General features: G+C 44.5%; 1 protein-coding gene across 2 annotated transcripts in view; it reads left to right on the forward strand.

Annotated features, from left to right (window-relative positions):
* Window positions 1-365: 365 nt before the first annotated feature.
* LOC140362933 (arf-GAP with SH3 domain, ANK repeat and PH domain-containing protein 2-like) overlaps window positions 366-18,868 on the forward strand; it is a 126,365-nt gene continuing 107,862 nt past the window's right edge. For both annotated transcript variants that reach the window (XM_072452669.1, XM_072459470.1), the window contains exons 1-9: window positions 366-541; window positions 3,229-3,301; window positions 4,626-4,771; window positions 5,687-5,761; window positions 5,881-5,930; window positions 9,973-10,102; window positions 10,417-10,502; window positions 10,630-10,705; window positions 10,772-10,858. In XM_072452669.1, coding sequence (XP_072308770.1) covers window positions 416-541; window positions 3,229-3,301; window positions 4,626-4,771; window positions 5,687-5,761; window positions 5,881-5,930; window positions 9,973-10,102; window positions 10,417-10,502; window positions 10,630-10,705; window positions 10,772-10,858 — 849 coding nt within the window. In that variant the 5' untranslated portion in view covers window positions 366-415. The remainder of the gene's footprint in view (window positions 542-3,228; window positions 3,302-4,625; window positions 4,772-5,686; window positions 5,762-5,880; window positions 5,931-9,972; window positions 10,103-10,416; window positions 10,503-10,629; window positions 10,706-10,771; window positions 10,859-18,868) is intronic.

Raw genomic sequence — 18,868 nt, forward strand, 5'->3', positions numbered from 1 at the left:
GTTATGGAAGTTCTGATGGTTCTGGACGTTCTGAAGGGTTTAGAGGTTCTGGAGGATCTGGAGGTTCTGGACGTTCTGAGGGTTCTGGAGGTTCTGAAGGTTCTGAAGGTTCTTAGGGTTCTGGAGGTTCTGAGGGTTCTGAGGGTTCTGGAGATTCTGAAGGTTCTGGAGGTTCTGGAGGTTCTGGAGGTTTATGATTTTAGCTTTGTTCAAAAGTAGAATAAATCAAATCTTTAATGATTCTTTTGAACATTGAGACTGAAGCTTCAAGAGATATTCATGAATGAAGTGACTAAACTAGAACTAAACCAGGACTAAACCAGGACTAAACCAGGACTAAACCAGGTCTAAACCTGTTTCTCCTGCAGGTTGTTGCTGATTCCTTGACCCGGACTAGACTCAGACCGGAGGCACGATGCCGGACCTGATCAGCGTCCCAGAGTTCATCAGTGAGACCAATGAGGACTACAAGGCCCCGACCACGTCCAACTTCAGCACCAGGATGTCCCACTGCAGGAACGCTGTGTCCACCCTGGAGGAGGTGAGTCTGGTCCTTTTAGACCTGGTTTAGACCTGGTTTAGACCTGGTTTAGACCTGGTTTAGACCTGGTTTAGTCCTGGTTTAGTCCTGGTTTAGACCTGGTTTAGACCTGGTTTAGACCTGGTTTAGACCTGGTTTAGTCCTGGTTTAGACCTGGTTTAGTCCTGGTTTAGACCTGGTTTAGTCCTGGTTTAGTCCTGGTTTAGACCTGGTTTAGACCTGGTTTAGTCCTGGTTTAGTCCTGGTTTAGTCCTGGTTTAGTCCTGGTTTAGACCTGGTTTAGACCTGGTTTAGTCTTGGTTTAGTCCTGGTTTAGACCTGGTTTAGACTTGGTTTAGTCCTGGTTTAGACCTGGTTTAGACCTGGTTTAGTCCTGGTTTAGTCCTGGTTTAGACCTGGTTTAGACCTGGTTTAGTCCTGGTTTAGTCCTGGTTTAGTCCTGGTTTAGTCCTGGTTTAGACCTGGTTTAGACCTGGTTTAGACCTGATTTAGTCCTGGTTTAGACCTGGTTTAGTCCTGGTTTAGTCCTGGTTTAGACCTGGTTTAGTCCTGGTTTAGTCCTGGTTTAGTCCTGGTTTAGTCCTGGTTTAGACCTGGTTTAGACCTGGTTTAGTCCTGGTTTAGTCCTGGTTTAGTCTTTATCTGTTGCAAACAAAAGGAAGTGGCTCAATCACTTCCTTTTTACAAACTTTGCCAAAACTTTCACAAGATTAGAAAAGGAACTCACTTAAGAAGAGGAGCATTAGTGCTAATATTAGCATTAGTGATAAAATTAGCATTAGCGTTAATATTAGCATTCGTGCTAATATTAGCATTAGTGATAATATTAGCATTACTGTTAATATTAGCATCAGTGCTAATATTAGCATTAGTGATAATATTAGCATCAGTGCAAATATTAGCATTAGTGATAATATTAGCATTAGTGTTATTATTAGCATTAGTGATAATATTAGCATTAGTGTTAATATCAGCATCAGTGCTAATATTAGCATTAGTGATAATATTATTATTAGTGTTAATATTAGCATCAGTGATAATATTAGCATTAGTGATAATATTAATATCAGTGTTAATATTAGCATTAGTGATAATATTAGCATTAGTGATAATATTAGCATTAGTGTTAATATCAGCATCAGTGCTAATATTAGCATTAGTGATAATATTATTATTAGTGTTAATATTAGCATCAGTGATAATATTAGCATTAGTGATAATATTAATATCAGTGTTAATATTAGCATTAGTGATAATATTAGCATTAGTGATAATATTAGCATTAGTGTTAATATTAGCATCAGGGCTAATATTAGCATTAGTGATAATATTAGCATCAGTGATAATATTAACATTAGTGATTATATTAGCATTAGTGTTAATATTAGCATCAGGGCTAATATTAGCATTAGTGATAATATTAGCATCAGTGATAATATTAACATTAGTGATTATATTAGCATTAGTGTTATTATTAGCATTTGTGATAATATTGGCATTAGTGTTAATATTAGCATCAGTGCTAATATTAGCATTAGTGCTAATATTAGCATCGGTGTTAATATAAGCATCAGTGCTAATATTAGTGTTGGTGATAATATTAGCATTAGTGTTAATATTAGCATCAGTGCTAATATTAGCGTTGGTGATAATATTAGCATTAGTGTTAATATTAGCATCAGTGCTAATATTAGCATTGGTGTTAATATTAGCATTCGTGATAATATTAGCATTAGTGTTAATATTAGCATCAGTGCTAATATTAGCATTGGTGTTAATATTAGTATTCGTGATAATATTAGCATTAGTGTTAATATTAGCATTCGTGATAATATTAGCATCAGTGCTAATATTAGCGTTGGTGGTAATATTAGCATTAGTGTTAATATTAGCATTCGTGATAATATTAGCATTAATGCTAATATTATTTTATTATATTGGAGAGCAGCTTCAGTGAGAGACTGATCCACCCTCGCTGTTCTGCTGCTATTTATGTATTTATTTAATTATTTGTCTATGGGAGTTTTTGTTTGTAGGAGATCTTCTATTGAAAGTGTTTTTAAACTTCCTATAAATGATCTGTTCTGTTCTTCTGGATCTTCCTGCGTTGCAACAATGAAATTTCCCCATGTGGGACAATAAAGGATTATCTTATCTTATCTTATTAGCATTCGTGATAATATTAGCATGAGTATTAATATTAGCATTGGTGTTAATATTAGCATCAGTGCTAATATTAGCATTGGTGTTAATATTAGCAATCGTGATAATATTAGCATTAGTGTTAATATTAGCATCAGTGCTAATATTAGCATTGGTGATAATATTAGAATCAGTGCTAATATTAGCATTGACGTTAATATTAGCATTCGTGATAATATTAGCATTAGTGTTAATATTAGCATCAGTGCTAATATTAGCATTGGTGTTAATATTAGCATTGACGTTAATATTAGCATTCGTGATAATATTAGCATTAGTGTTAATATTAGCATCAGTGCTAATATTAGCATTGGTGTTAATATTAGCATTGGTGTTAATATTAGCATTCGTGATAATATTAGCATTAATTTTAATATTATCGCTAATACCTGGTTTTGACCGGGTTTAGTCCTGGTTCAGACCTGGATCAGGACCTGGTTCTCGTCGGTCTGAGGTTTGAATCTGACCCTGTTTTGGTCTTTCAGGCCCTGGACCTGGACCGGACCGTTCTGTCCAAAATAAAGAAGTCTGTGAAGGCCATGAACACGTCTGGACTCAGTGAGTTTACACCAAAGCACTCCTGGTTTAGTCCTGGTTTAGTCCTGGTTTAGACCTGGTTTAGACCTGGTTTAGTCCTGGTTTAGACCTGGTTTAGACCTGGTTTAGTCCTGGTTTAGTCCTGGTTTAGACCTGGTTTAGACCTGGTTTAGTCCTGGTTTAGACCTGGTTTAGACCTGGTTTAGACCTGGTTTAGTCCTGGTTTAGACCTGGTTTAGTCCTGGTTCCAGTCGCTGAACACATTCCTCTCATTCTGCTCATGTCCCAGCATGCCGAGCGGCGGCTGTTACAGAAGAAATGTTTCAAGCGAATCCTTATTAAATAACCCAGGTCTAGTCCAGGTCTAGTCCAGGTCTAGTCCAGGTCTAGTCCAGGTCTAGTCCAGGTCTAGTCCAGGTCTAGTCCAGGTCTAGTCCAGGTTTAGTCCAGGTTTAGTCCAGGTTTAGTCCAGGCCATATTTTGGAACATTCCAGACAAAGAAATTATGTCTCCATGGACTCGGTCCAAACCAGGTCTAAAACCGGTCTAAACCCGGTCTAAACCAGGTCCAAACCCGGTCAGAAACCTGGTCCAAACCCGGTAAGAAACCTGGTCCAAACCCGGTTTAAACCTGGTCCAAACCCGGTCTATACCCGGTCTAAACCCGGTCTAAACCCGGTTCAAACCCGGTCCAAACCCGGTCTAAACTCGGTCTAAACCAGGTCTAAACCAGGTCTAAACCAGGTCTAAACCCGGTCCATACCCGGTCTAAACCCGGTCCAAACCCGGTCTAAACCCAGTCAATACCCGGTCTAAACCCGGTCTAAACCCGGTCCAAACCCGATCTAAACCCGGTCTAAACCCGGTCTAAACCCGGTCTAAACCCGGTCTAAACCCGATCTAAACCCGGTCTAAACCCGGTCCAAACCCGGTCAATACCCGGTCTAAACCCGGTCTAAACCCAGTCAATACCCGGTCTAAACCCGATCTAAACCCGGTCTAAACCCGGTCCAAACCCGGTCAATACCCGGTCAATACCCGGTCTAAACCCGGTCTAAACCCAGTCAATACCCGGTCTAAACCCGGTCTAAACCCGATCTAAACCCGGTCTAAACCCGGTCTAAACCCGGTCTAAACCCGGTCTAAACCCGATCTAAACCCGGTCTAAACCCGGTCCAAACCCGGTCAATACCCGGTCAATACCCGGTCTAAACCCGGTCTAAACCCAGTCAATACCCGGTCTAAACCCGGTCTAAACCCGATCTAAACCCGGTCTAAACCCGGTCCAAACCCGGTCCATACCCGGTCTAAACCCGGTCTGAACCCGGTCTAACTCTGTCCTCAGCTCACGTGGAGAACGAGGAACAGTTCGTTTCATCGATGGAGAAGTTTGGAGAGAACTGTGTTTGTCGAGAAGACGCTGAAGTCGGCTCGGCGTTTCTCAAGTTCGCTGTTTTCACCAAAGAACTGACGGCGCTCTTCAAGAACCTGGTACAGCCTCGTGTCCTGCAGCGTTAGATGTAGTACTTACACATGAATATACAGTATTTACAGTATTTACAGTATTTACAGTTGGATCTGGCCTCTTCCTGACCTTCTTTAGAACCTTTAGACCTGGTTTAGACCTGGTTTAGTCCTGGTTTTGACCTGGTTTAGTCCTGGTTTAGTCCTGGTTTAGACCTGGTTTAGACCTGGTTTAGTCCTGGTTTTGACCTGGTTTAGTCCTGGTTTAGTCCTGGTTTAGACCTGGTTTTGACCTGGTTTAGTCCTGGTTTAGTCCTGGTTTTGACCTGGTTTAGTCCTGGTTTAGTCCTGGTTTAGTCCTGGTTTAGTCCTGGTTTACTCCCGGTTTTGACCCGGTTTAGTCCTGGTTTAGTCCCGGTTTTGACCTGGTTTAGTCCTGGTTTAGTCCTGTTTTAGTCCTGGTTTAGTCCTGGTTTTGACCTGGTTTAGTCCTGGTTTAGTCCTGCTTTAGTCCTTGTTTAGTCCTGGTTTAGTCCTGGTTTTGTCCTGGTTTAGTCCTGGTTTAGTCCTGGTTTAGTCCTGGTTTTGACCTGGTTTAGTCCTGGTTTAGTCCTGGTTTAGTCCTGGTTTAGTCCTGGTTTAGTCCTGGTTTTGACCTGGTTTAGTCCTGGTTTTGACCTGGTTTAGTCCTGGTTTAGTCCTGGTTTTGACCTGGTTTAGTCCTGGTTTAGTCCTGCTTTAGTCCTGCTTTAGTCCTGGTTTAGTCCTGGTTTAGTCCTGGTTTTGACCTGGTTTAGTCCTGGTTTTGACCTGGTTTAGTCCTGGTTTAGTCCTGGTTTAGTCCTGGTTTAGTCCTGGTTTAGTCCTGCTTTAGTCCTGCTTTAGTCCTGCTTTAGTCCTGCTTGAACACATGTCTTATATTTGAGTCTGTTGTTGTTGCAGATGCAGAACATGAATAACATCATCACGTTTCCTCTGGACAGTTTGCTTAAAGGAGACCTGAAGGGCGTCAAAGGGGTCAGTACCACCACCAGCCAATCACATCACAGCTGGGCTCTGATTGGCCAATTAACTGTAACTTACATTTGTGTAAATGAAAGAAAAAGGTAAACTAAACTCGTCCTCCGTCTCCTCAGGACCTGAAGAAACCGTTCGACAAAGCATGGAAAGACTACGAGGCCAAACTGTGAGCTCCTCTGCAACATCTGCTTTAGTCCTGGTTTAGTCCTGCTTTAGTCCTGGTTTAGTCCTTCTTTACACCTGCTTTAGACCTGCTTTAGTCCTGCTTTAGTCCTGCTTTAGTCCTGCTTTAGTCCTGCTTTAGACCCGCTTTAGTCCTGCTTTAGTCCTGCTTTAGACCTGCTTTAGTCCTGCTTTAGTCCTGCTTTAGTCCTGCTTTAGTCCTGGTTTAGTCCTTCTTTACACCTGCTTTAGACCTGCTTTAGTCCTACTTTAGTCCTGCTTTAGTCCTGCTTTAGTCCTGCTTTAGACCTGCTTTAGTCCTGCTTTAGTCCTGCTTTAGTCCTGCTTTAGTCCTGGTTTAGTCCTTCTTTACACCTGCTTTAGACCTGCTTTAGTCCTGCTTTAGTCCTGCTTTGGACCTGCTTTAGACCTGCTTTAGTCCTGCTTTAGTCCTGGTTTAGTCCTTCTTTACACCTGCTTTAGTCCTGCTTTAGTCCTGCTTTAGACCTGCTTTAGTCCTGCTTTAGTCCTGCTTTAGTCCTGCTTTAGTCCTGCTTTAGTCCTGCTTTAGACCTGCTTTAGTCCTGCTTTAGTCCTGCTTTAGTCCTGCTTTAGTCCTGCTTTAGTCCTGCTTTAGTCCTGCTTTAGTCCTGCTTTAGACCTGCTTTAGACCTGCTTAGTCCAGCTTTAGACCCGCTTTAGTACTGCTTTAGTCCTGCTTTAGACCTGCTTTAGTCCTGCTTTAGTCCCGCTTTAGTCCTGCTTTAGACCTGCTTTAGTCCTGGTTTAGTCCTGCTTTAGACCTGCTTTAGACCTGGTTTAGTCCTGTTTTAGTCCTGCTTTAGTCCTGGTTTAGTCCTGCTTTAGACCTGCTTTAGACCTGGTTTAGTCCTGTTTTAGTCCTGCTTTAGTCCTGCTTTAGTCCTGCTTTAGTCCTGCTTTAGTCCTGCTTTAGTCCTGCTTTAGACCTGCTTTAGTCCATATTTAGTCCCGCTTTAGACCTGCTTTAGTCCTGCTTTAGACCTGCTTTAGACCTGCTTTAGTCCTGCTTTAGTCCTGCTTTAGACCTGCTTTAGTCCTGCTTTAGTCCTGCTTTAGTCCTGCTTTAGTCCATATTTAGTCCCGCTTTAGACCTGCTTTAGACCTGCTTTAGACCTGCTTTAGTCCCGCTTTAGTCCCGCTTTAGACCCGCTGTAGTCCTGCTTTAGTCCTGCTTTAGACCTGCTTTAGACCTGCTTTAGACCTGCTTTAGTCCTGCTTTAGTCCTGCTTTAGTCCTGCTTTAGTCCTGCTTTAGTCCCGCTTTAGACCCGCTTTAGTCCTGCTTTAGTCCTGCTTTAGTCCTGCTTTAGTCCCGCTTTAGACCCGCTTTAGACCTGCTTTAGACCTGCTTTAGACCTGCTTTAGTCCTGCTTTAGTCCTGCTTTAGTCCCGCTTTAGACCCGCTTTAGTCCTGCTTTAGTCCTGCTTTAGTCCTGGTTTAGTCCTGCTTTAGACCTGCTTTAGACCTGCTTTAGTCCTGCTTTAGTCCTGCTTTAGACCTGCTTTAGACCTGCTTTAGTCCTGCTTTAGACCTGCTTTAGTCCTGCTTTAGACCTGCTTTAGACCTGCTTTAGTCCTGCTTTAGACCCGCTTTAGTCCTGCTTTAGTCCTGCTTTAGTCCTGCTTTAGTCCTGGTTTAGTCCCGGTTTAGTCCTGCTTTAGTCCTGCTTTAGTCCTGCTCTAGTCCCGGTTTAGTCCTGCTTTAGTCCTGGTTTGGCCCTGCTTTAGTCCTGGTTTAGTCCTGCTTTAGACCTGCTTTAGTCCTGCTTTAGACCTGCTTTAGTCCCACTTTAGTCCTGCTTTAGTCCTGCTTTAGACCTGCTTTAGTCCTGGTTTAGTCCCGGTTTAGTCCCACTTTAGTCCCGGTTTAGTCCTGCTTTAGACCTGCTTTAGTCCTGCTTTAGTCCCGGTTTAGTCCTGCTTTAGACCTGCTTTAATCCTGGTTTAGTCCCGATTTAGTCCCGGTTTAGTCCTGCTTTAGACCTGCTTTAGTCCTGGTTTAGTCCTGCTTTAGTCCTGGTTTAGTCCTGCTTAAGTCCTGGTTTAGTCCTGCTTTAGACCCGCTTTAGACCTGCTTTAGTCCTGGTTTAGTCCTGCTTTAGTCCTGGTTTAGTCCTGCTTTAGTCCTGGTTTAGACCTGCTTTAGTCCTGCTTTAGTCCCGGTTTAGTCCTGCTTTAGTCCTGCTTTAGTCCTGGTTTAGACCTGCTTTAGTCCTGCTTTAGTCCCGGTTTAGTCCTGCTTTAGACCTGCTTTAGTCCTGGTTTGGTCCTGCTTTAGTCCCGGTTTAGTCCCGATTTAGTCCTGGTTTAATCCCGATTTAGTCCTGGTTTAGACCTGCTTTAGTCCTGCTTTAGTCCCAGTTTAGTCCTGCTTTAGTCCTGGTTTAGTCCCGATTTAGTCCCGGTTTAGTCCTGCTTTAGACCTGGTTTAGTCCCGATTTAGTCCTGGTTTAGTCCCGATTTAGTCCTGCTTTAGACCTGCTTTAGACCTGGTTTAGTTCTGCTTTAGTCCCGGTTTAGACCTGCTTTAGACCTGCTTTAGACCTGGTTTAGTCCTGCTTTAGACCTGCTTTAGTCCTGGTTTAGTCCCGATTTAGTCCCGATTTAGTCCTGCTTTAGACCTGCTTTAGTCCTGGTTTAGTCCTGCTTTAGTCCCGGTTTAGTCCTGCTTTAGACCTGCTTTAGTCCTGCTTTAGTCCCGGTTTAGTCCTGCTTTAGACCTGCTTTAGTCCTGGTTTAGTCCTGGTTTAGTCCTGCTTTAGTCCCGGTTTAGTCCTGGTTTAGTCCTGCTTTAGACCTGCTTTAGTCCTGGTTTAGTCCTGCTTTAGACCTGCTTTAGTCCTGGTTTAGTCCCGGTTTAGTCCTGCTTTAGACCTGCTTTAGTCCTGCTTTAGACCTGCTTTAGTCCTGCTTTAGTCCTGCTTTAGTCCTGCTTTAGTCCTGCTTTAGACCTGCTTTAGACCTGCTTTAGTCCTGCTTTAGTCCTGCTTTAGACCTGCTTTAGACCTGCTTTAGTCCCGCTTTAGTCCTGCTTTAGACCTGCTTTAGTCCTGCTTTAGACCTGCTTTAGTCCTGCTTTAGACCTGCTTTAGTCCCGCTTTAGTCCTGCTTTAGTCCTGCTTTAGTCCTGCTTTAGACCCGCTTTAGTCCTGCTTTAGACCTGCTTTAGTCCTGCTTTAGTCCTGCTTTAGTCCTGCTTTAGTCCTGCTTTAGACCTGCTTTAGTCCCGCTTTAGACCTGCTTTAGTCCTGCTTTAGACCTGCTTTAGTCCTGGTTTAGTCCTGCTTTAGACCTGCTTTAGACCTGCTTTAGTCCAGCTTTAGTCCTGCTTTAGACCTGCTTTAGTCCTGCTTTAGTCCTGCTTTAGTCTTGCTTTAGACCTGCTTTAGACCTGCTTTAGTCCTGCTTTAGTCCTGCTTTAGTCCTGCTTTAGTCCTGGTTTAGACCTGCTTTAGTCCTGCTTTAGTCCTGGTTTAGTCCTGCTTCAGTCCTGCTTTAGTCCTGCTTTAGACCTGCTTTAGTCCTGCTTTAGTCCTGCTTTAGACCTGCTTTAGTCCTGCTTTAGTCCTGCTTCAGTCCTGCTTTAGTCCTGCTTTAGTCCTGCTTTAGACCTGCTTTAGTCCTGCTTTAGTCCTGCTTTAGACCTGCTTTAGTCCTGCTTTAGACCTGCTTTAGTCCATATTTAGTCCCGCTTTAGACCACTCTGAGGAACCCTATGTGATAAGACCATCTTTACACACAATGAGACACACACAAACACAACTAAACAAAGATGGAAGAATAAGTCTGGACTTATTTATTTAAAGTGCTGAACAAATGTAAATGTGATCATTAAAAAGGGGTGGGACAGGGTTGTGCTTGGTCCCCTCTGTTGTTCGTACTTGGAACCACTGGCCCAATTTATTAGAAAATCATAAAGAGTTCATGGTGTTGTAGAGTTATCATAACCAAGAAATTACATTAAAAAAAAAAAAAAAAAAAAACATCTGTTTGTTCTGGGTTCAGGTCGAAGCTGGAGAAAGAGAAACGAGAACACGCGAAGCAGCACGGAATGATCCGGACTGAGTTCAGCGGAGGAGAGATCGCAGAAGAGATGGAGAAAGAGAGAAGAGTGTTCCAGATGCAGATGTGTGAGGTGAGACCCGGTTTAGTCCTAGTTTAGACCTGGTTTAGACCTGGTTTAGACCTGGTTTAGTCCTGGTTTAGCCCTGTTTAGTCCTGGTTTAGTCCTGGTTTAGTCCTGGTTTAGTTCTGGTTTAGACCTGGTTTAGTCCTGGTTTAGTCCTGGTTTAGTCCTGGTTTAGTCCTGGTTCAGTCCTGGTTTAGTCCTGGTTTAGTCCTGGTTCAGTCCTGGTTTAGTCCTGGTTCAGTCCTGGTTTAGTTCTGGTTCAGACCTGGTTTAGTCCTGGTTTAGTCCTGGTTTAGACCTTGTTCTTGTTTTATTTTCAGTATTTAATGAAAGTGAACGAGATCAAAGTGAAGAAAGGAGTCGACTTTCTGCAGAACCTCATCAAGTTTTTCCACGCTCAGTGCAAGTCAGTACTGGACCTGGACCTGGACTCTGACCTGGACTCTGACCTGGACTCTGACCTGTACTTTGACCTGGACTTGACCTGGACTTGACCTTGGTTTTCCCTGATGACCTGTCGTGTGTTTGGTCAGTTTCTTCCAGGACGGACTCCAGGCTGTAGAGATCCTGAAACCTTCAGTCGAGAAACTGGCCACAGATTTGACCAAAGTGAGTTCAGACCTGGTCCTAGTTTAGACCCGGTTTAGACCCGGTTCAGACTTGGTTCTTTTTCAGATTAAACAGACGCAGGACGCTGAGAGGAAACAGTTGGTGCAGCTTCGGGACGTCCTGAAAAACTCTCTGCAGACGGAGAACAAAGAGGTCAGATGCCACACTCTAACCCCTCTGCCACACTCTAACCCCTCTGCCCCTCTGCCACACTCTAACCCTTCTGCCACACTCTAACCCCTCTGCCACACTCTAACCCCTCTGCCACGCTCTAACCCCTCTGCCACACTCTAACCCCTCTGCCCCTCTGCCACACTCTAACCCTTCTGCCACACTCTAACCCCTCTGCCACACTCTAACCCCTCTGCCACACTCTAACCCCTCTGCCCCTCTGCCACACTCTAACCCCTCTGCCACACTCTAACCCCTCTGCCACGCTCTAACCCCTCTGCCACACTCTAACCCTTTTGCCACACTCTAACCCCTCTGCCACACTCTAACCCCTCTGCCACACTCTAACCCTTCTGCCACACTCTAACCCCTCTGCCACACTCTAACCCCTCTGCCACGCTCTAACCCCTCTGCCACACTCTAACCCCTCTGCCACACTCTAACCCTTCTGCCACACTCTAACCCTTCTGCCACACTCCAACCCCTCTGCCACACTCTAACCCCTCTGCCACACTCTAACCCCTCTGCCACACTCTAACCCCTCTGCCCCTCTGCCACGCTCTAACCCCTCTGCCACACTCTAACCCCTCTGCCACACTCTAACCCCTCTGCCACACTCTAACCCCTCTGCCACGCTCTAACCCCTCTGCCACACTCTAACCCCTCTGCCACGCTCTAACCCCTCTGCCACACTCTAACCCCTCTGCCACGCTCTAACCCCTCTGCCACACTCTAACCCCTCTGCCACACTCTAACCCCTCTGCCCCTCTGCCACACTCTAACCCCTCTGCCACACTCTAACCCCTCTGCCACGCTCTAACCCCTCTGCCACACTCTAACCCCTCTGCCCCTCTGCCACACTCTAACCCCTCTGCCACACTCTAACCCCTCTGCCACACTCTAACCCCTCTGCCACACTCTAACCCCTCTGCCACACTCTAAACCAGTGGTCCCCAAACTATGGCCCGCGGGCCACATCCGGCCCGTTGGGCCTTTCAATCCGGCCCGCCAAGCTTTTCCATGTCATATTCAAAATGTTTTTTGCTTTATTAGACATTAGATGGAATGAGAAAGAAAGAAAGGGGAATGATGAGAGAGAAAGGAGGACATGCAGCAAATGTCGGAGTCGGGAGTCAAAGTCACGATACTGTGGCCGTTCATTTGACCTTTCACCTGTAATGCCCACATTTCCCCAAGAGATGGCACTGTTCCCTCTAAGCTGCGCCTGCGCAGCTGTGCACTGCTCGCACTTAGAGCGCGCACAAGAAAATCTATGGCGCGTAGAAAATAAAATTCACCACAAACGGCCACCGGGGCCAATCAAGCAAGTGTTTGACACTGAAGAAGACTCTTGTGGACAGTAGAAGACTCTTGTGGACAGTAGAAGACTCTAGTGGACAGTAGAAGAATTGTGGACATTAGAAGACTCTTGTCGACAGTAGAAGACTCTTGTGGGCAGTAGACAGTAGAAGACTCTTGTGGACAGTAGAAGACTCTTGGGGACAGTAGAAGACTCAGACTCTTGTGGACAGTAGAATACACTTGTGGACAGTAGAAGACACTTGTGGACAGTAGAAGACTCTTGTGGACAGTAGAAGACTCTTGTGGACAGTAGAAGACTCTTGTGGACATTAGAAGACTCTTGTGGACATTAGAAGACACTTGTGGACAGTAGAAGACACTTGTGGACAGTAGAAGTCTCTTGTGGACAGTAGAAGTCTCTTGTGGACAGTAGAAGACTCTTGTGGACAGTAAAAGACTCTTAGGGACAGGAGAAGACTCTTGTTGACAGTAGAAGACACTTGTGGACAGTAGAAGACTCTTGTGGACAGTAGAAGACTCTTGTGGACAGTAGAAGACACTTGTGGACAGTAGAAGACACTTGTGGACAGTAGAAGACTCTTGTGGACAGTAGAAGACACTTGTGGACAGTAGAAGACTCTTGTGGACAGTAGAAGACACTTGTGGACAGTAGAAGACTCTTTTGGACAGTAAAAGACTAGTGGACAGTAGAAGACTCTTGTGGACAGTAGAAGACTCGACACTTGTGGACAGTAGAAGACTCTTGTGGACAGTAGAAGACACTTGTGGACAGTAGAAGACTCTTGTGGACAGTAGAAGACTCTTGTGGACTGTAGAAGACTCTTGTGGACAGTAGAAGACACTTGTGAACAGTAGAAGACTCTTGTGGACAGTAGAAGACTCTTGTGGACAGTAGAAGACTTTTGGGGACAGTAGAAGACTCTTGTGCACAGTAGAAGACACTTGTGGACAGTAGAAGACTCTTGGGGACAATAGAAGACTCTTGTGGACAGTAGAAGACTCTTGTGGACAGTAGAAGACTCTTGTGGACAGTAGACATTAGAAGACTCTTGTGGACAGTAGAAGACTTTTGTGGACAGTAGAATACTCTTGGGGACAGTAGAAGACTCTTTTGGACCGTAGAAGACACTTGTGGACAGTAGAAGACTCTTGTGGACAGTAGAAGACTCTTGTGGACAGTAGAAGACTCTAGTGGACAGTAGAAGACTCTTGTGGACAGTAGAAGACACTTGTGGACAGTAGAAGACTCTTGTCGACAGTAGAAGACTCTTGTGGACAGTAGAAGGCTCTTGTGGACAGTAGAAGACTCTTGTGGACAGCAGAAGACACTTGTGGACAGTAGAAGACACTTGTGGACAGTAGAAGACTCTTGTGGACAGTAGAAGAGACTTGTGGACAGTAGAAGACTTGTTGACAGTAGAAGAGACTTGTGGACAGTAGAAGACTTGTGGACAATAAAAGACACTTGTGGACAGTAGAAGACTCTTGTGGACAGTAGAAGACTCTTGTGGACAGTAGAAGACTCTTGTGGACAGTAGAAGACTTGTGGACAGTAGAAGAGACTTGTGGACAGTAGAAGACTTGACACTTGTGGACAGTAGAAGACTCTTGTGGACAGTAGAAGACTTGTGGACAGTAAAAGACACTTGTGGACAGTAGAAGACTTGTGGACAGTAGAAGACTTTTGTGGACAGCAGAAGACTCTTGTGGACAGTAGAAGACACTTGTGGACAGTAGACGACACTTGTGGACAGTAGAAGACACTTGTGGACAGTAGAAGACTCGACACTTGTGGACAGTAGAAGACTCTTGTGGACAGTAGAAGACACTTGTGGACAGCAGAAGACTCTTGTGGACAGTAGAAGACTCTTGTGGACAGTAGAAGACTTGTGGACAGCAGAAGACTCTTGTGGACAGTAGAAGACTCTTGTGGACAGTAGAAGACACTTGTGGACAGTAGAAGACTCTTGTGGACAGTAGAATACTTTTGTGGACAGTAGAAGACACTTGTGGACAGTAGAAGACACTTGTGGACAGTAGAAGACTCTTGTGGACAGTAGAAGACTCTAGTGGACAGTAGAAGACTCTTGTGGACATTAGAAGACTCTTGTGGACTATAGAAGACACTTGTGGACAGTAGAAGACTCTTGTGGACATTAGAAGACTCTTGTGGACTATAGAAGACACTTGTGGACAGTAGAAGACTCTTGTGGACAGTAGAAGACACTTGTGGACAGTAGAATACTCTTGTGGCCTGTAGAAGACTCTTGTGGACAGTAGAAGACACTTGTGGACAGTAGAATACTCTTGTGGACAGTAGAAGACTCTAGTGGACAGTAGAAGACTCTTTTGGACTGTAGAAGACACTTGTGGACAGTAGAAGACTCTTGTGGACAGTAGAAGACACTTGTGGACAGTAGAAGACACTTGTGGACAGTAGAAGACTTGTGGACAGTAGAAGAGACTTGTGGACAGCAGAAGACTCTTGTGGACAGTAAAAGACTTGTGGACAGTAGAAGAGACTTGTGGACAGCAGAAGACTTGTTGACAGTAGAAGAGACTTGTGGACAGTAGAAGAGACTTGTGGACATTAGAAGACTTGTGGACAATAAAAGACACTTGTGGACAGTAGAAGACTCTTGTGGACAGTAGAAGACTCTTGTGGACAGTAGAAGACTCTTGTGGACAGTAGAAGACTTGTGGACAGTAGAAGAGACTTGTTGACAGTAGAAGACTTGACACTTGTGGACAGTAGAAGACTCTTGTGGACAGTAGAAGACTTGTGGACAGTAAAAGACACTTGTGGACAGTAGAAGACTCTTGTGGACAGTAGAAGACTTGTGGACAGCAGAAGACTCTTGTGGACAGTAGAAGACACTTGTGGACAGTGGAAGACACTTGTGGACAGTAGAAGACACTTGTGGACAGTAGAAGACTCGACACTTGTGGACACTAGAAGACTCTTGTGGACAGTAGAAGACACTTGTGGACAGCAGAAGACTCTTGTGGACAGTAGAAGACTCTTGTGGACAGTAGAAGACTTGTGGACAGTAGAAGACATTTGTGGACAGTAGAAGACTCTTGTGGACAGTAGAAGACACTTGTGGACAGTAGAAGACTCTTGTGGACAGTAGAATACTTTTGTGGACAGTAGAAGACACTTGTGGACAGTAGAAGACTCTTGTGGACAGTAGAAGACTCTAGTGGACAGTAGAAGACTCTTGTGGACAGTAGAAGACTCTTGTGGACTCTAGAAGACACTTGTGGACAGTAGAAGACTCTTGTGGACAGTAGAAGACTCTAGTGGACAGTAGAAGACACTTGTGGACAGTAGAAGACTCTTGTGGACAGTAGAAGACACTTGTGGACAGTAGAAGACTCTTGTGGACAGTAGAAGACACTTGTGGACAGTAGAAGACACTTGTGGACAGTAGAAGACACTTGTGGACAGTAGAAGACTCTTGTCGACAGTAGAAGACTCTTGTGGACAGTAGAAGGCTCTTGTGGACAGTAGAAGACACTTGTGGACAGTAGAAGACACTTGTGGACAGTAGAAGACACTTGTGGACAGTAGAAGACTCTTGTGGACAGTAGAAGAGACTTGTGGACAGTAGAAGACTTGTTGACAGTAGAAGAGACTTGTGGACAGTAGAAGACTTGTGGACAATAAAAGACACTTGTGGACAGTAGAAGACTCTTGTGGACAGTAGAAGACTCTTGTGGACAGTAGAAGACTCTTGTGGACAGTAGAAGACTTGTGGACAGTAGAAGAGACTTGTGGACAGTAGAAGACTTGACACTTGTGGACAGTAGAAGACTCTTGTGGACAGTAGAAGACTTGTGGACAGTAAAAGACACTTGTGGACAGTAGAAGACTTGTGGACAGTAGAAGACTTTTGTGGACAGCAGAAGACTCTTGTGGACAGTAGAAGACACTTGTGGACAGTAGACGACACTTGTGGACAGTAGAAGACACTTGTGGACAGTAGAAGACTCGACACTTGTGGACAGTAGAAGACTCTTGTGGACAGTAGAAGACACTTGTGGACAGCAGAAGACTCTTGTGGACAGTAGAAGACTCTTGTGGACAGTAGAAGACTTGTGGACAGCAGAAGACTCTTGTGGACAGTAGAAGACTCTTGTGGACAGTAGAAGACACTTGTGGACAGTAGAAGACTCTTGTGGACAGTAGAATACTTTTGTGGACAGTAGAAGACACTTGTGGACAGTAGAAGACACTTGTGGACAGTAGAAGACTCTTGTGGACAGTAGAAGACTCTAGTGGACAGTAGAAGACTCTTGTGGACATTAGAAGACTCTTGTGGACTATAGAAGACACTTGTGGACAGTAGAAGACTCTTGTGGACATTAGAAGACTCTTGTGGACTATAGAAGACACTTGTGGACAGTAGAAGACTCTTGTGGACAGTAGAAGACACTTGTGGACAGTAGAATACTCTTGTGGCCTGTAGAAGACTCTTGTGGACAGTAGAAGACACTTGTGGACAGTAGAATACTCTTGTGGACAGTAGAAGACTCTAGTGGACAGTAGAAGACTCTTTTGGACTGTAGAAGACACTTGTGGACAGTAGAAGACTCTTGTGGACAGTAGAAGACACTTGTGGACAGTAGAAGACACTTGTGGACAGTAGAAGACTTGTGGACAGTAGAAGAGACTTGTGGACAGCAGAAGACTCTTGTGGACAGTAAAAGACTTGTGGACAGTAGAAGAGACTTGTGGACAGCAGAAGACTTGTTGACAGTAGAAGAGACTTGTGGACAGTAGAAGAGACTTGTGGACAGTAGAAGACTTGTGGACAATAAAAGACACTTGTGGACAGTAGAAGACTCTTGTGGACAGTAGAAGACTCTTGTGGACAGTAGAAGACTCTTGTGGACAGTATAAGACTTGTGGACAGTAGAAGAGACTTGTTGACAGTAGAAGACTTGACACTTGTGGACAGTAGAAGACTCTTGTGGACAGTAGAAGACTTGTGGACAGTAAAAGACACTTGTGGACAGTAGAAGACTCTTGTGGACAGTAGAAGACTTGTGGACAGCAGAAGACTCTTGTGGACAGTAGAAGACACTTGTGGACAGTAGAAGACACTTGTGGACAGTAGAAGACACTTGTGGACAGTAGAAGACTCGACACTTGTGGACACTAGAAGACTCTTGTGGACAGTAGAAGACACTTGTGGACAGCAGAAGACTCTTGTGGACAGTAGAAGACTCTTGTGGACAGTAGAAGACTTGTGGACAGTAGAAGACATTTGTGGACAGTAGAAGACTCTTGTGGACAGTAGAAGACACTTGTGGACAGTAGAAGACTCTTGTGGACAGTAGAATACTTTTGTGGACAGTAGAAGACACTTGTGGACAGTAGAAGACTCTTGTGGACAGTAGAAGACTCTAGTGGACAGTAGAAGACTCTTGTGGACAGTAGAAGACTCTTGTGGACTCTAGAAGACACTTGTGGACAGTAGAAGACTCTTGTGGACAGTAGAAGACTCTAGTGGACAGTAGAAGACACTTGTGGACAGTAGAAGACTCTTGTGGACAGTAGAAGACACTTGTGGACAGTAGAAGACTCTTGTGGACAGTAGAAGACACTTGTGGACAGTAGAAGACACTTGTGGACAGTAGAAGATTCTTGTGGACATTAGAAGACACTTGTGGACGGTAGAAGACTCGACACTTGTGGACAGTAGAAGACTATTGTGGACAATAGAAGACTTTTGTGGACAGTAGAATACTCTTGGGGACAGTAGAAGACTCTTTTGGACCGTAGAAGACACTTGTGGACAGTAGAAGACTCTTGTGGACAGTAGAAGACTCTAGTGGACAGTAGAAGACTCTAGTGGACAGTAGAAGACTCTTGTGGACAGTAGAAGACTCTTGTGGACTGTAGAAGACTCTTGTGGACAGTAGAAGACACTTGTGAACAGTAGAAGACTCTTGTGGACAGTAGAAGACTCTTGTGGACAGTAGAAGACACTTGTGGACAGTAGAAGACACTTGTGGACAGTAGAAGACTCTTGTGGACAGTAGAAGACACTTGTGGACAGTAGAAGACTCTTTTGGACAGTAAAAGACTAGTGGACAGTAGAAGACTCTTGTGGACAGTAGAAGACTCGACACTTGTGGACAGTAGAAGACTCTTGTGGACAGTAGAAGACACTTGTGGACAGTAGAAGACTCTTGTGGACAGTAGAAGACTCTTGTGGACTGTAGAAGACTCTTGTGGACATTAAAAGACTTGTGGACAGTAGAAGAGACTTGTGGACAGTAGAAGACTCTTGTGGACAGTAGAAGACTTGTGGACAGTAGAAGAGACTTGTGGACAGTAGAAGACTTGTGGACAATAAAAGACACTTGTGGACAGTAGAAGACTCTTGTGGACAGTATAAGACTCTTGTGGACAGTAGAAGACTCTTGTGGACAGTAGAAGACTTGTGGACAGTAGACGAGACTTGTGGACAGTAGAAGACTTAAAACTTGTGGACAGTAGAAGACTCTTGTGGACAGTAGAAGACTTGTGGACAGTAAAAGACACTTGTGGACAGTAGAAGACTCTTGTGGACAGTAGAAGACTTGTGGACAGCAGAAGACTCTTGTGGACAGTAGAAGACACTTGTGGACAGTAGAAGACACTTGTGGACAGTAGAA

Source organism: Eucyclogobius newberryi, unplaced genomic scaffold, assembly GCF_026437365.1.
Source record: "Eucyclogobius newberryi isolate DKJ021-1_F unplaced genomic scaffold, fEucNew1.0.hap1 SCAF_1, whole genome shotgun sequence".
NCBI classification, from domain to species: domain Eukaryota; kingdom Metazoa; phylum Chordata; class Actinopteri; order Gobiiformes; family Gobiidae; genus Eucyclogobius; species Eucyclogobius newberryi.